Source organism: Crinia signifera, chromosome 6, assembly GCF_055691185.1.
Source record: "Crinia signifera chromosome 6, ASM5569118v1, whole genome shotgun sequence".
Taxonomy (NCBI): Eukaryota; Metazoa; Chordata; class Amphibia; order Anura; family Myobatrachidae; genus Crinia; species Crinia signifera.
In genome coordinates, this window is record NC_139222.1 from 179,048,346 (window position 1) to 179,062,830 (window position 14,485).

The following is a 14,485-nucleotide window of genomic DNA, read 5'->3' on the forward strand; positions in this document are numbered from 1 at the left end:
GCCCGGCTGTTACTATTTACCAACATTTGGGGGAATTCAGTTCAGGACATTTGGGTTCAGAACATAGTGTCCGAAGGTTATCAGCTGGAGTTTGCTCAGATACCAATCAAGAATTATTTTATGGAATCAAGAAATCCGAGATCAAAGTTGGAAGAGACAGAATTGAAGAAGATCATAGTCAATCTGCTACTAATAAGAGCAATAGAGCCGGTTCCATCAGAACAGAGGATGGAGGGGTTTTACTCCAATCTTTTCCTAGTCAGGAAGAATACAGGAGGTTTCAGAACGATAATAGACCTAAGGCGTCTGAATCAATACCTGGAAGTAAGGAAATTCCAGATGGAGACTATGAAGACGATCACAGCAGGAGTAAGAAGAGGAGACTTCATGGGGTCTCTAGACTTAAAGGACGCCTACTATCATGTTCCGATCCACAACAGTCACAGAAAATTTCTCAGGTTTTCAATCAAGGGAAAACACTATCAGTTCACGTGCCTCCCCTTCGGGTTAGCCTCATCCCCGAGGGTATTCACCAAGGTGCTAATAACAGTGATAGCGAATCTCAGGAAGAGGGGGATTCTGTTATGGCCTTATTTGGACGATATTTTGATAGCTGCTCCCTCCAAGCAAATTCTAATGAAACAGCTCAAGATAGTAAAGGAGCACTTGCAGTCGCACGGATGGCTAGTGAACGAAGGAAAGAGCCAGCTGGAGCCAACACAAAGAATAAAGTTTCTGGGAGTGATGATAGATTCCGTGAAGTTCACCATTTCCCTGTCAGAGGAAAGATGTTTGAAAATAAGAGAACTAGCGGTCGCCTTGGCAGGAAGAAGAGTTGTAGTTCTCAGAGATTGGGTAAGGCTTTTGGGAATGATGTCATCCACGATCGGGATAGTTCCATGGGCTCAATGGAACATGAGAGAATTACAGTGGGCAGTGTTGCCATACCTAAAGAGAAGATGGACAAAGGCAGAGAAGGTGTCAATTCCGGACAAAGCAAAGAAATCTCTGTCATGGTGGAGCAAGCCAACCCTGAGGGACAAGGTGACATCGTTGAAGATGCCCAAATTTATAGTCATTACAACCGACGCGAGCCAGTTAGGCTGGGGAGCCCATTCCGAAGGAGAGACGGTACAAGGGCTATGGACAAAAGGAGAAAGTCGGAATTCATCCAATTGGCGAGAGGCCGAGGCGGTATGGAGAGCAATCGAGTTCTTTTCTCCAAGAATCAGGAAGTCAGATTTAAGAATCTTCTCCGACAATACCTCAGTCGTGGCCTACATAAATCATCAGGGGGGCACGAGGAGCAAGTCCCTAATGAATGTAGTTGCGAAGATAGTGTCATGGGCAGAGGAGAATCTGAATTCACTATCAGCCTTATTCATGCCCGGGAAACAGAATGTGCTAGCAGACTTTCTCAGTCGAAAACAGATCCTCCCAGGCGAGTGGGAGTTGAATGGGGAGACCTTCAGGGAACTAACCAGCCGGTTTGGAGTTCCAGAAGTGGACCTCATGGCGACACATTTGAACAAAAAGGTAGAGAAATTCTTCTCCAGATTTTGGCTACCCCAAACATCAGCAGCGGATGCCTTGTCAGTCCAGTGGACGTTCCGACTAGGGTATGTGTTCCCACCATTTCCATTGATTCACAAGGTGTTAAAGAAAATAATGGAAGATCAGGTAGAGGTGATAATAATCCTTCCTTTCTGGCCTCGGAGATCCTGGTTCTCAACAGTACAGAGATTGGCGATTCTGGGTCCATGGACCCTCCCACTGAGACCAGATTTGTTAAGACAGGATCAAGTGCTTCACCCAGATCCAGCTACTCTAGCTTTGACGGCTTGGAGATTGAAAGGAACTCCTTGAAGCAGAAAGGTCTGTCAGACCAAGTGGTGGCGATCCTGCTACAAGCAAGGAAGAAAGTTTCTTCGAATATCTACTATAGGGTATGGCGTACCTTTATCAACTGGAGAGGGGTAACATTACCAATCCAAGAGACATCCACAGCAGAGATTCTACAGTTCCTGTGTAGAGGGTTCTCCGAGGGTCTGGCCAACTCTACATTAAAGGTGCAGATCTCAGCCTTGAGCGTCCTGGTGGAGAGAAGGCTGGCAGAAGAACAATTGATTATAAGATTCTGTAACGCAATTAAGAGGATGAGACCTCCAATTAGAGCGCTAGTAGCATCATGGGATCTGAATTTGGTGTTGACGACCTTAATGAGACCTCCATTTGAACCCTTGTCCGAGACTTCGTTGAGACATTTAACATGGAAGACAGTATTCTTAGTTGCCATAACATCGGCAAGAAGAGTCAGTGAACTACAAGCCCTTTGGGCTGAAGAACCATATTTAAAGATACTTCCAGGAAGAATTGTTTTAAAGACAAATCCACATTTCGTTCCAAAAGTGGTTTCTGAATTTCACCTCAATCAGGAGATCTCGCTACCTTCATTCTATCCTGACCCACAGAGTGAAGAAGAAGAATTGTTACACAGACTAGATGTGGTAAGATGTATTACCATTTACCTACAAAGAATGGAGGACGTTAGGCAATCAAGAAGCCTGTTCATCATCCCGGAAGGAGCCAGAAAGGGGCTCACACCTACCAAGCAGACCATCGCTAGATGGTTGAGAGAAGTTATCTCATTTGCATATAAATTGGAAGGAAGAGAAGTTCCGGCGATCATTTCGGCACACTCCACGAGGGCTACGGCGACTTCCTGGGCTCTGAAGGCGAATGCATCAGTCAAGGATCTGTGCGACGCCGCTACTTGGTCCTCAGTCCATACCTTTTCAAGGCATTATGAGCTAGATGTTTCAAGAACTCAATTTGGGAGTCAAGTTTTGCAGAGTGTGTTTAAAAAGTAAAATATTATAGAACATGCTTTCGTGTCCCTCCCTTTCTTATTTGCTTTGGTATTTCCCAATGTTAAGGCTGCCATGGGATCGTAGAAGAAAACATCGGATTATACTCACCGATAATTCCTTTTCTTCTTAGAGACCATGGCAGCCATGGTTTGCCCTCCCTTTTGTGTTCTTTTTTCCCAGGAATGGAAGGAGACACTCGAAAAGACACCAGGGTCTGGGAGGAGCAGGGATTTATACAGGAAGGGGAGGTCCCTGGGAAAAAAGTAACCTGTCTAATTACGAGGAGGAGGGATGGAATCCCAATGTTAAGGCTGCCATGGTCTCTAAGAAGAAAAGGAATTATCGGTGAGTATAATCCGATGTTTTCAACACACCCCACCAAAATTTAACTCTCTCCTGCACATGTTACATCTGCCCCACCTGCAGTGCACATGGTTTTGCCCATTTTCCAAACAAATTTGCACTGCAATCAGATCTGAATAAGGGCCCTATTCCGCAAAGCTTTACAGAGAATATTTGGTACTTGTGTAGTTTCACGGCGCCCGGCTACGCTACGTTGTAAGTGTAGCCGGCTCCATGAAACTACATGAGGCAGCACTGGGAGCAGGATGGTGGGGGTTGTGGTTTATACTTGCCCTCCTCCTGGGGCGATCCCTGATCACTCTCCGGCGGCAACGACGGTCTCTCCCCTGCGGCAGCATTTAGCCCCCCTCCTCCGGCATTCGCGGCGGATGCTGTCCGTAGTGCCGCTGGCGTCGCATCACATGGTTTCCCTGCTCCCCCAGTGGCACTACGCTCATTGCGTACAGCGCCCGCCGCGAATTCCGGAGGAGGGGGACTGAAAGCTGCAGCCAGGGAGTGACCGTGGATCACAGTAGGATTCAGCGGGGATGTGGTGCCTGTGGATTACAGCCTGGAGTCAGCGGGGATCGACGGAGGAGGGTAAGTATAGACCTGCCATTTCACCCCCACTACTCCCACTATCCACGTCATATCACCACTATCCACGTCATACCTCCAGTTCCACGTCGGCGTGGAGTTGATTTTATAAAGTGTGGCGAGCAGACGCATATCCGCGTCCCCTCGCGTGGCTCGCTGCGCTCACCACACTTTATAAAGTCAACTCCACGCCGACGTGGATAGTGGGGATATTAAGCATTGTGTATTTTCAGGGCTCCAAAGCCACTTACGTAGTTTACGTAGCCAGCATAGTGCTGTATTGGTATTCTCAATACACCACTACGTAAACTACATAACTGCCGTGAAACTACACAAGTGCCGAATATTTTAACATTCAGTCCCTGCCCCAGTGGAGCTTACAATCTATATTCCCTACCACATGTCCACGCACACACAGACATTCTGGGGTTACTTTGTTGTGAGCCAATTAAGCTACCAGTATATTTCTGGATTGTGGGAGGAAACTGGAGTACCTGGACGAAACCCACGCAAGTACGGGGAGAGTATACAAACTCCACACAGTTAGAGCAATATGCGAATATACCACCATGAATATAGCCATTGTACCAAGATTTAGAGCTTCAACAAATATGTGTTGTCAAAAAAATGTGTGTTTTTGTAGAGTTTCTTCTGAAGTCTATTTTAGGGATTGATACGAAATTATGGCGGTCGGAATCCCGACAAGGGGGGGATGTGGATCGCCCCCCTTGCGGGCTCACTGCGCTTGCCACGCAGTGGTCCCGGTGCCTTGCTATTTATTTATTAACAGTTTCTTATATAGTGCATACATATTCCGCAGCGCTTTACAGAGTATAGTTGAACGTTCACATCAGTCCCTGCCCCAGTGCTATGCTCGGCACACTAATTTATTCTCCCTCTATGGGTGTCGTGGACACCCACAGAGGGACAAAGTGCCGGGATTTCAGTGGTCTGGAATTTGGACGCCGGGTTTCCGACTGCCGGGATTATAACTGCATCCCCAATTTTACACAGAAGGCAGAGTATCATAAAATCCTAAAAGCAGAAATTCCTTGTTAACCTTGTAGTAACCTCAGCTAGTATTCTGCTCAGTGGCTGGCCTGCAACTCATGACTCGTTTCCCTGTCTGTAGGACAGCTTTTTGAAAGAAAAAAGCTGTCCTACAGACAGGGAAATGCGTTGGATGCTGTAGGCCAGCCACTTTGCCATTGCCATCTTTGCACAGCACTTTGCACTTTGCCATCCGGACCAGCCGCACTGTGGGATCCAGCCACAGCTATCTTCCATCACCAAGTGGGACTCTGTTTTCTTTCAACATCTCCCAGGAGTATACAGCTGCTATGCTATCCTGGATCAAGTCCCCTGGAGGACATTGGTTGGTAATTATACCTTTATACCAGAGAAACCCACCAAAGACACTGACATTATTAGGAATCTTTTCTAACAGGTGACACAACTAGGAATGGATTACCATATAGCAATTGATTTCAGATGCCAGTGACCCCACATTGTTGATTTAAATTCACTGTAATATGCATATTTTATTGATTTTTTTTTTTTGTTTATCTTTGAAGTGCACAATAAATGTCTTATAATTGAAGGCTCATTTGTATATTAGGCTACTTTTTTCTTTATCTTTTGTATTTATATCCTGTTGGATATTTGGCCTCAAGAAATGAACACAAAATTCTAACATATACGGTTGCATTAATCCTTTCTGCTACTGTTTCTTCACCAGTTATTCATCCGACTTGCCTTTCTCATTGCTTTGTTATACCCGTTTCCCATTGCAGCTCTTAAATGGTAGATTGCCGTTTTTTTGCCTTTTTTAAACGTTTAGAGCTGCAGTGGGAAAGCTCCAGGTTGCTTTACCTGTTTAACAAATACCGGTAATTGTTATACGGGTAAAAAAACAGTGTTTTACCCGCTTTAAGAGCCTTTTTTTTGCCATTGGGAAAGGCTCTTAAACGGTATATAGGACTCAGGCAGTAGCTATGAGAGCGCAGTGCATATCTAATGAGCCGCTCATTACATATGCACATATATAATGAGCATCTCATTCATATGCACTGCACTCATTACATATGAACATATGTAATGAGTGGCTCATTACATATGCACTAAGCTGTCTTCTAGCTACTGTCTGTCCTGCTTTCACACTGCAAACCTGCTTGAGACCAGGCATTTATGTGCAGTGTGAAAGGTTATTAAAACTGTAATATACCGTTTGAAAATGCCGGGTCTCAAACGTTTAGGCAATGTGAAAGCAGCATTACTTTGCTTACCTACCTTTTTAAGTCAACTGAAATAGACACCGATATCGCTTTCTGTATAATACTGTATTCTTTGGGTTTTTGGTATGCAAGTGCATGATTTAGCATTTTTTTTGGCATTCAGCTATAGTTTCCATACTCTTATTTCTGTAGTCCAGTGGTTTTCAAACTCTGTCCTCAGGACCCCACACCGTTCACGTTTTCCAGGTCACCCGACAGGTGCACTCATTACTGACTGACACATTTTAAAAGATCTACAGGTGGAACTAATTATTTCACTTGATTCTGTGAGGAGACCTGCAAAACATGCCCTGTGTGGGGTCCTGATGATCGACTTTACCTAGATCCTCAATAATTTGTTTTATCCCTCTACTATTCATAACTTTGTCATCTGCAAAAAGGCATTCCTACCTATTGCAGAGAGCGTTTTCATTCATGTGGAGATTGATTGCGTTAACGTAAAATATTGTTTAAAACATACTGAAAATTATAGTTGGTGCATCTTTTACCATATCTGATCAAATGTTAGAACTTTTTCTCCTGTTTGTACCCACTTTATTAAAGTGTGGTGGAATCGCTCTCTGCTTTGTTATTAAACCAGAGAACAAACTGTGATATAGACAAAATGGATTGTTACAGTGGTCATTACAGGCAAATAAAGTAATAAAGCCCCTTACATCTGCTATGGATTAGGACATTACTACGACACTGCGGTCAGAGAATCTGGGAAATCCGACATGTAACCCATCAGGATTGGTAAATTTGGAGTTTAACATGCGGAATTTCCAAGTTTCCCCATTGTATCGCCCAATTATCAGTGGCTTACAGTGAAGGAAATGCTTAAATAATAAATTGAAATTGTTAATGCGAATACATTTGATTAGAAAATGAACTGGACGTTGAATTACTGTTAAAAATGGGGGTTTGGCATTCTAGTGGGACTAGACTGGTCATATGTGAAACTGATGCCCATTTCTAGGTCTGAATTGTGACTGTAGGAAATGTATGTGCTGTACTATGCCAGATATTTTTGCACTGTAACCTTAAGTATCTGACACCATTTCTGGAATTTGTCATACAGTATAGAGATGGGTGCCGGACGGCTCCCCGACAGTCGGGATTCCGACAGTCAATACTCCGACTGCTCCCTCGTGGGGGTCCACGACCACCATAGAGGGAGAATAAAATAGGTGGCGAGCGCAGCTCGCCACCGTGCACGCAGCGTGGCAAGCGCAGCGAGCTCGCAAGGGGCTTCATTGCGCTCCCCACGCTGTGCAGTCGGGATTCCGACGTCTGAGTAATGACTGTCGGAATCCCGACTGTCGGGTAATTATACCACACCCATAGAGACTCAATGGTGAAATCTATCTTTCTGTTATACTTTTAAGACTGTTGAATGATGGCTGAAAATTACAGAAGTATCTTTTATACTCTGCTAGTTGGCTACGGTACACACACTGGGGCAAATGTATTAAACTCTAACAAGAGATAAATGCAAGGGTGATAAAGAGAGATAAACGTCTAGCCCAGGGGTGGCCAACCCACGGCTCGTGAGCCGCATGCGGCTCTTCCGCTCACAATGTGCGGCTCATCGCCCCAGCGCCTAGGAAGACGTCTTTCATTAGCCCAGTGGTTCCTAAAGTGTGCGCCGCAGCGCTGTCACAGAGGGTGCCGCGGCTGGTGGCCCTATCGCACACTCTGACAGTCGCATATATTTTTCTTCTGTGATGTGAGGTAGCAGGGCAGTGACTGGAGATAGCCGGCGCCGGGGAGGGGATGCGGGCAGGAGTACAGATTTAGCTAGCGGCTGGTGGCAGGCACGGGGTAACCTAGTAAGGGGAGGGGTGTAACCTGTAAGGGGTGGAATTAGGAGGGGAGGCACCCCGGCCCCTACTGTCATTTCCATGTTTTTTTTTTTTTTATTAAAGCCGCACAATGAAGCAGCCCGCAGCAAGCAGCTGTGCTAGACAGTCCTCTCAAAGTCTCTACCGGGTTTTACTTCCTCTATTGCCGGGCTTGATGTCACAAATTTGTGACGCTCTGGCATGCATATCGTAAGCGGCTGCTGCGGGTGCTACGTTGACGACAACAACCTGCTGTTTCTTGGAGCAGCCTCATCGGGCCAACTACTCACAGGGACGGATGATGGGGGGACAGGTCCGCGACTGCCTTAGGTACCTGCTCCTATAGCTACAGGGGAGGCGGTGACTTGGAGGGGCTTCAAAGGGGGGGGCTTCAAAGGGGGAGGGGCTTCAAAGGAACCCAGTCATACCTGTACTGGGGTTAAAGTTGAGATATATACACACACACAGTTATGTCTGTCTCTGTGTCTCTCTCTCTATTCTCCATCTCTCTCCACTCTCCTTTTCTCTCTCTCGCCGCTCTCTCTCCCTCTGCGCTCTTCTCTCCGCTGTCTCTCCATTTCTATCTTTGTTCTCCTTCTCTCTCTCTCTGCTCTCCATATTTCTCTCCCTCTACTCTCCATTTCTCTCTCTTTGTTCTCCATCTCTCTCCCTCCGTTCTCTATTTCTTTCTCTCTGTTCTCCATCTCCCTCTTTCTGCTCTGCATCTCTCTCGCCCTCCATTCTCCAATTCTCTCTCTCCGGTCTCCATCTATCTCTCCACTTTCCATCTCTCTCTCCACTCCTCATCAGTGGCGGCTACAGGTTTAGCCAGTTTCATCGATCTGGCCAGCATGCCATATCTTCATTGCAGGGATGCGCAATTGTCTCACATGTATGCGCATCCCATTCTCGGTGAACAGCACGTGAGACTGAAAGATATGGCGCACTGACCGGATAGATGAAACTGGCGTTTCGGCTCTGTCTTACAAAACAGATTTTTTGGCTCTTCATCGCTGATTGGTTGGCCACCCCTGGTCTAGCCAATCACCTCCTAACTGCCATGTTACAGGCTGTGTTTTTGAATAAAGTTAGTAAGGAGCTGATTTGCTGGATATTTATCTTTCTTTATCACCCTTGCATTTATCTCTTGTTAAGGCTTAATACATCTGCCCCAATGTCCATTGTGTTTTTTGGTTTCTCTAGTAGACTGTAATAATTTTTGCACTCAAAAGTGAAAAATAACGTAATTTAACCAGGTGATCATTCAACATCTTTCAATAGATGATCCATAATTACATGGAACACTTGGAACGTACCAAGCTTCAGCAGCTGATGGGTTCTGACCAGCTGGAGTCTTCTGTACACAGTAAAATTAGGTAAGTTGCATTTATCTTAAAGTGACAAAGTGCAGAGAGAAGAAAGTCTCCAACCCGCACCCCCCCCCCCCCCCCACCTCCCACCAATCTGCTTTTGTCTGCTGGAGAGAATGCTGCCATTGTATTTAAATCCTGGAACAATGCTCAGGCTGATTCAGAAAAGCTGGCTGAATGATTGGAATTCAGTCGGAGAATAGAGCTGAAATGTACAGAAAATGTCACACACACAATGTGTGCTGGTGTCAAAAATAGCAATTATACTTGTGGCTTGCATTATTAAAGTGTAAGGGACATTAATGTTTTTAAATGGGGATTATTGTAGTAGTTAAACTCTGTTTTTTTTTTTTTTTTTTTTTTATTATGCATATTTTTTTTTTTTTTTAAAGACTATTTTAAAGTAGCAGCAAGCAAGCTTGTGAGGAACTACATATCCCAGCCTGCTTTACCGTATTATAATTATTGGGGTGCTGGAGTGCCACATCCTTATTTAAATCCACAATTCTGAAGTGTTCACGCAAAGGGTTAATGTCATAAATCATCTGCATTCTTCTATTCTGCATGTGTAATATGTGTTTTACATGGCTAATGTGCCTAGGTTGCAGCACAGAGTGCATGTTTGTGTTTTGTTTAGTGCCACCCCCTCCCTTCCATTGCTGTAGTCCCCAGATAGTCAGTGTGCAGTGATTGGCTGCAGCTCAGGGAAGACAATATTCCCTCCTCATTTATTTCTGAGGGAGAGACAGAGCGGAGCGAGAGAGAGAGAAGGATGATGTCATCGCTGTGGGGCTACTGCAGGAGCATACACAGTGGCTGCCCATGGCATCAGCTGAATGACAGACCCTCAGCAGAGTCCAGATACACCCTTATTAGTCCTGTGGATTCCTTGATACCGGCGTGCCACCATGCCAGCGCAGCGCCATGAGTCCCAGATGCATGCTTCTGTTTGTATTTGGCTTCGTTGGCGGGGCGGTGGTTATTAATTCTGCCATCCTAGTGTCTCTCTCCGTTCTGCTGCTCGTGCACTTCTCATTCTCTACAGGCTTGCCGGCCTTAACGGAAAAACTACCAAGGATCCTCAGGTACTCAGGCCTTGTCTTTCCCTGTCTGCCTTTTCTTAACTATATTGCATCCAGCCAGACCCTTTAGTGTTTACAGGTTATTCCTGTTTGTAACTGTATTTTTTTATCATAATTACATAGCATCTTTATATAGCTTGTTGCCACAATTGCACATGCATTAGTACCAGCTCTTATTACATGCACGTACATATTTTGTAAGATGATTACTTGCATTCTTTCATAGGAAATGATATATTTAAATGAATATTTTAGTTGTAAGACTGCATTTGGTTATAGGTAGTTAGTATAGTAAGTTTGTGGTGTGGAATTGTAATGTTTACTGTGGATTAAAGTATAGATCTTCCAGTTTTACGTGTGGTTAATGTGTACTTGTTTACTTGGTCTGTTGTTATTGGAAGGAATGAGTTGGTTCCTTTGCAGTTAATTTTGTATGCACTTAATCCCTAATGTTTTTCGTCAGTAACAAGGACAAACGCTGTGTTCTCCTGTATCCTGGCTCATCTCTAATGGAAGCCATGACATACATTGTTCTGTTGCAGTTATTTATCGTCTTCTTTGATTTGGTTGCTACTGTTTTGTTTTAGGGATTATCTGAGCTAAATACGTTAAAATAAATAGAATATAGTTGCTAGAGCTGGTGTGTGAGATCATTTGACTTTCTAAACATAAAAACATTGCAACTGTCGGTATGCGAACGGAATGAACAATTAATATTTAATGGTGGATCCAAGGACAGACATAACGGCATTAGGTATGGCATTAATAGATGCATTACAAGTCTGTTAGTGAAACAGAACAGATGACTACTCTGTATGTTAGGTTAAGGGGAAGGAAGGGTACTTTGGCATCTGAGTGACTTGGTGTTTTGTGACTTTTGTATGCAGCATGAATATATAACCTCACAGATCACAAAGGAGCATTGACTGTTTTGTTTTCTTTTCCTATAGATTGACAAATTATTGATTATAGGGACCGTATTTAGCAGTGCATTTTTATTAGATGAAAAATCCTTGGTGACTCTCTTGCATAGTAACAATGATGTCCTAGATGTTTATAGGCTTAGTTTAGGTTCCCATAAGTAGACTTCTGCAGTGTACAGAGAATACAGAACAATATGATCCATCTTGGTCCCATGCTACAGGGCTAGGCCGCTCTTTACGTGTGCAGTGCTGAAGTTACACTTACAGTCTGAAAAGTTATGGCATATTTTTGGCTTATAAAATATCTTATTTTTTTCCTAAATTAAATCTAAAACCACATAATAAATATAATATATTAGACAAATTAAATTATTTATGGTCTTAAGGATGCTTTGAACAGTTTACCTAAAGTGCTAAACCTTGGTATGCATGCTGCTGTAATTGTGATACTAGTTACTATGGATTGGCGTATACAGTCTTGTTCTGGTTTAGCAGGTCGACGTGGGTTTAGATTGACCATGGTATGGTGGACCACCCTTGTCGACACGGCTTCATTAGATGGGTAAAATGCATCACTATTCTATTCTAACTCTGTCCACTTGGATAGTGAAGAATGATCCAAGTGGACTGGAACCAAAAGTCCTGAAACAGTCCTCTCGACCAGCTTGATCTGTCGGCTGCCTTTGACACGGTTGACCACCCTCTCCTGCTCAACACCCTCCGCTCCTTTGGCATCACTGGCACGGTCTTCTCATGGTTCACTTCATAATTCTCCGATCGCTCCTTCTCCGTCTCCACTCCGAGCTCCTCCTCTCCTACTACCCCGCAGCCAGTCGGTGTTCCCCAAGGGTCAGTCCTCTCCTCTTCTCCCTCTACACCACCTCTGGGCACCCTCATCAGCTCCTACTGCTTCCATTACCACCTTTATGCTGCTGATACCCTAATCTATCTCTCCTCCCCTGACCTATCCCCATCACTCCTGTCAAAGGTCTCTGAATGCCCCACGGCCATCTCAGCCTGGATGATCCAACGCTTCCTGAAACTAAACATGGCTAAAACTGAACTTCTAATCTTCCATCCCCCGAACATCCCCTCTTCTCCCACTATCTCCATCAGCATTGGTGAAACCGAGATCACCTCCACCGACAAACGTGCTGCCTCGGTGTCATCATTGACTCCTCCCTCCCTTTCACCCCCCACATTCGTGGTCTCACAGTCTTGCCGCTTTCACCTCCGCAACATCTCGCGCATCAGACCACTCCTCTCCACTGATGCAACCAAAATTCTCATTCAGTCTCTTATCATCTCCCACCTTGACTACTGCAACATCCTTCTCTCCGGGCTACCTCTCATCCGCCTCGCCCCTCTCCAGTCCATTCTTAACGAGGCTGCTAGGCTCATCTTCCTCTCCCGCCGCTCTGCCTCTGCCTCCCCTCTGTCTATCTCTTCACTGGCTCCCCATTCCTTTCCGAGTTCTCTTTAAACTCCTCACTACCAACTACAAGGCTCTCTCCTCCAGCGCTCCTTACCTCTCTTCACTGATCTCTATCTACACTCCCTTCCGTCCTCTTCGCTCCGCCACCGACCGTCGCCTGACCTCTCACCTAATCACCTCCTCCCACTCCAGTGTCCAAGACTTCTCTTGCGCTGCCCCCCTGCACTGGAACAACCTCCCGCCACCCATCAGGCTTTCTGATTCCCTTATTTCCTTCAAGCGCTCCCTCAAAACCCACTTCTTCCGACTAGCCTATACCTCCTCTTCCTCCTAACCTTTCACTCCTCCTATCCTGTCTACCCTACCCCTCCATCTGTTGCCATCCGTTCCTACTTAATCTATTCTTTTTCATTTGTCCACCCACCTCCTTTTAGACTATTAACTCTTATGAGTAGGGTCCTCCTTCCTCACGTACTCACCTACCTCTTAACCTCACCAGTGCTCCTGCCCTGTTCTTCCCTTCCGTTACTTCATCTTCAGTCTCCTCGACAATTTCGACACCTACTTCAGAACTGATGCTGATTTAAGTTCTACCAGTTATACCCCTATTTATGCCACATTTTAGCAACATACCCTGTATGTTACCTTGTCATTTGTTTTTTGTTTGGTATGTATGGCGCTGCGAATACTTTGTGGCGCCTTATAAATAAACAAACTACGACTACTATGTCCCACGATTAGCTGTCTATGTCTAACTAGCTTTACTGCTGCCACCGACTATCTTGATGGGTCTGACTAAGGGTGGTCGACCCTACCATGGTTGGTCTAAACCCTGGTGTTCGTATACCATTCAGTCCACAGAATGCTAGAGGGGACTGGATACTCCGAAAGCAATTGAAATTTTGCAGATGTGCAAGTAGGTTAAACAAAACCCCTGGTGCCAGGTTACATTGGTGATAAAGATTTAGGGCCTGATTCAGACTTTATTGCAAAAGCAGAATCTTTCTTTCTCAACTAGTCAAAACGCACTGTAACATGTGCAGAGAGAGTTAGATTTGGGTGAGCTATTTTGTTTCTGTGCAGGGTAAATACTGGCTGCTTATTTTTACAATGCAGTTTAGATTTTACTTTGAACACACCCCACCAAAATCTAACTCTCTGCACATGCTACATCTGCCTCACCTGCAGTGCACATGGTTTTGTCCATTTGAGAAAGATTTTCCTGTGCGATCAACTCCTTCTGAGAAGCCTGGCATGTGCCTGGATATTTGTCCCACTCAAATGCTGTAGACGCTCTACTACCAGCACTAATGGATGCCCTATAAAACTTTGTTAACAGTCCGGCATTCCCTAGCACCAAATTTAGTTTCCACAAATCTGTTCTCTTATTAACTGAGGGATATGTCCAACCAGTCTACTCTGCCATCTGAGTAAATGCAGAGAAGCAGAATGACAATAAGTGGTTCAATGGGGGTTAATACTAAAGGGGTGACTTAATAATGTATGGAGGAAAATGATATACTGGCAGCAGCGGGTGGATTAGTATTGTTAAAACATGGATTGTTATTGATGCGTAAAGGAAGTGAAATGATTGGGCAGGGTGGGCGTAGTGATTTAGCAGACAAGTTTATTGGGCTAATGGGATGCAGAAGAGGATTAAGTGGACCGTAATGATGCTGAGGTTGGGATATAGGAGGAGGAAGTGGAGAAATAACATCTAGATAGAAAGTATTTAAGAATGGTTATGCT

The 14,485-nt window shown here is 44.8% G+C and overlaps 1 protein-coding gene across 4 annotated transcripts in view; it reads left to right on the forward strand.

Moving 5' to 3' along the window:
- The window catches only part of SPAG9 (sperm associated antigen 9), a 113,169-nt gene that overhangs the window by 37,994 nt on the left and 60,690 nt on the right, over positions 1–14,485 (forward strand). For 2 of the 4 annotated variants that reach the window (XM_083148289.1, XM_083148290.1), the window contains exon 4: positions 9,208–9,302. In XM_083148289.1, coding sequence (XP_083004415.1) covers positions 9,208–9,302 — 95 coding nt within the window. Of the gene's footprint in view, positions 1–9,207; positions 9,303–10,027; positions 10,382–14,485 lie in introns of those variants that run through there. The other 2 variants (XM_083148291.1, XM_083148292.1) reach the window with 2 other exon arrangements.